This window comes from Branchiostoma belcheri, unplaced genomic scaffold, assembly GCF_001625305.1.
Source record: "Branchiostoma belcheri isolate BF01 breed outbred unplaced genomic scaffold, Haploidv18h27 scaffold689, whole genome shotgun sequence".
NCBI classification, from domain to species: Eukaryota; Metazoa; Chordata; class Leptocardii; order Amphioxiformes; family Branchiostomatidae; genus Branchiostoma; species Branchiostoma belcheri.
Window position 1 is genome coordinate 4,135 of NW_017804341.1, and position 1,403 is coordinate 5,537.

Here is a 1,403-nt window from a genome sequence, read left to right on the forward strand (position 1 = left end):
ACGGTAGAAATAAGGTGCGTTGCACGTGCGTTGCACGTGCGGAGCACCTAGTATGGTGCACGTGTGTTCTGCGTGGTCATTGAGCAGGTCAACTGGGAAGTGAGGAGTAAGCACGGATGACGCAAGCACCGTGCGTGGCACGCACGTGCTTCGTGCGCTGTCCGTACAGCAATTGCACGTGAGAATAGTGAAGTTAGACTCACGGAGTCCGTACGTTGCACGCTCATAGGCTGTACGGGGCACGCGCGTCGCACGTACTCGCACGCACGGGTGGTAAATCCGCAGACCGCACGTAGAAAAAGTATTACATGCACTTAAGGTTCTACGGCGTGTCTGCGTGCTCCCAAATCCGTAGGATTCCGTACGGAGGCGGTACTCACCACGCACGGATGCCGTACGTTTGCCCACGTTTTTGCACGTAGACAGCACGCAGAAGCACTTACGGCGAGTTGTGACCGAGGCTTTACGGACAAAAAGCACGCACGGCGGGTTGTGACCGTCGCGTAAGGCGTCATATTTTGGCGTCATATCTCCACTTGGTAAATGGTAGTTGCAATGGAGGATGCAACTTACTGAAAAGGAATGACAATAAAATTGACTTTCTGTACCTAAGGTAGTCTACGTGATGATTCCTTACCTGTTCAATGGTTCCTCCTGCCACCCACTCATCTTCAGCCAGGAAGCGGAGACACACCTGGCCGCTAGTCTGACTCACGTTCAGGTGGTAGATCGGCGTGATGAAGCGCACCTAGCGGAGCGAGAGATAATTGCACACTCTACTTTACTTAGGAAGCTGCTATGAAAAGAACTTTTCTACAGTCTTGAAAATTAGCACGGAATAAGGTACATATATAGTAAGAATCTTGACTATAATGACCTGTTATTATCATCACATGTAGGTACTATCGAACGATGGACTTTACTTTAGTTTAGCTTAGGCAAACTTGAGGTGGATTGTTTTGGTTTGTGAATAAAAATAGTGTAGAGATAAAACGATCAATGTACTTACGATTGGAGGCCCAAGGGGGTAGTTTTCGCTACATGAACAGTCAAGGAATAAAACGAAACTTCGAACTTTACCGTATACATTAAAGTCCATCCGATGTCGTGCATCATAGATGGTGGCGAAAAAAATAAACGGGCTCAACCATAAAGCTTTTCCTTGTAACCTCAAAGGATTAAATGAAATGTAAGGGCGGCAAAATTGGATTTTTAATATCAATTTTCTGGTAATTTCAGACACCTGTGAGGCAAAAATGCGGTTGCTTGTTTCGTATCGTAAGATTGTTTTAGCTATTTGTGGACGGAAACCACCACCACCGCCCCCAAATAATGAGACGCCTCGCGTAGTTTTGTTGTTTTTTTACACGCTTTCAATTATGAAATGTTGACATGCTAAAAAT

At 46.1% G+C, this 1,403-nt stretch overlaps 1 protein-coding gene across 1 annotated transcript in view; it reads right to left on the reverse strand.

Annotated features, from left to right (window-relative positions):
* Positions 1 to 1,099, reverse strand: part of LOC109484093 (ubiquitin-conjugating enzyme E2 K-like) — a 3,940-nt gene extending 2,841 nt beyond the window's left edge. Inside the window, exons 1-2 of the mRNA XM_019787316.1 lie at positions 1,010 to 1,099; positions 638 to 748 (exon numbers count right to left, since the gene is read on the reverse strand). Coding sequence (XP_019642875.1) covers positions 638 to 748; positions 1,010 to 1,099 — 201 coding nt within the window. The remainder of the gene's footprint in view (positions 1 to 637; positions 749 to 1,009) is intronic.
* Positions 1,100 to 1,403: the final 304 nt, after the last annotated feature.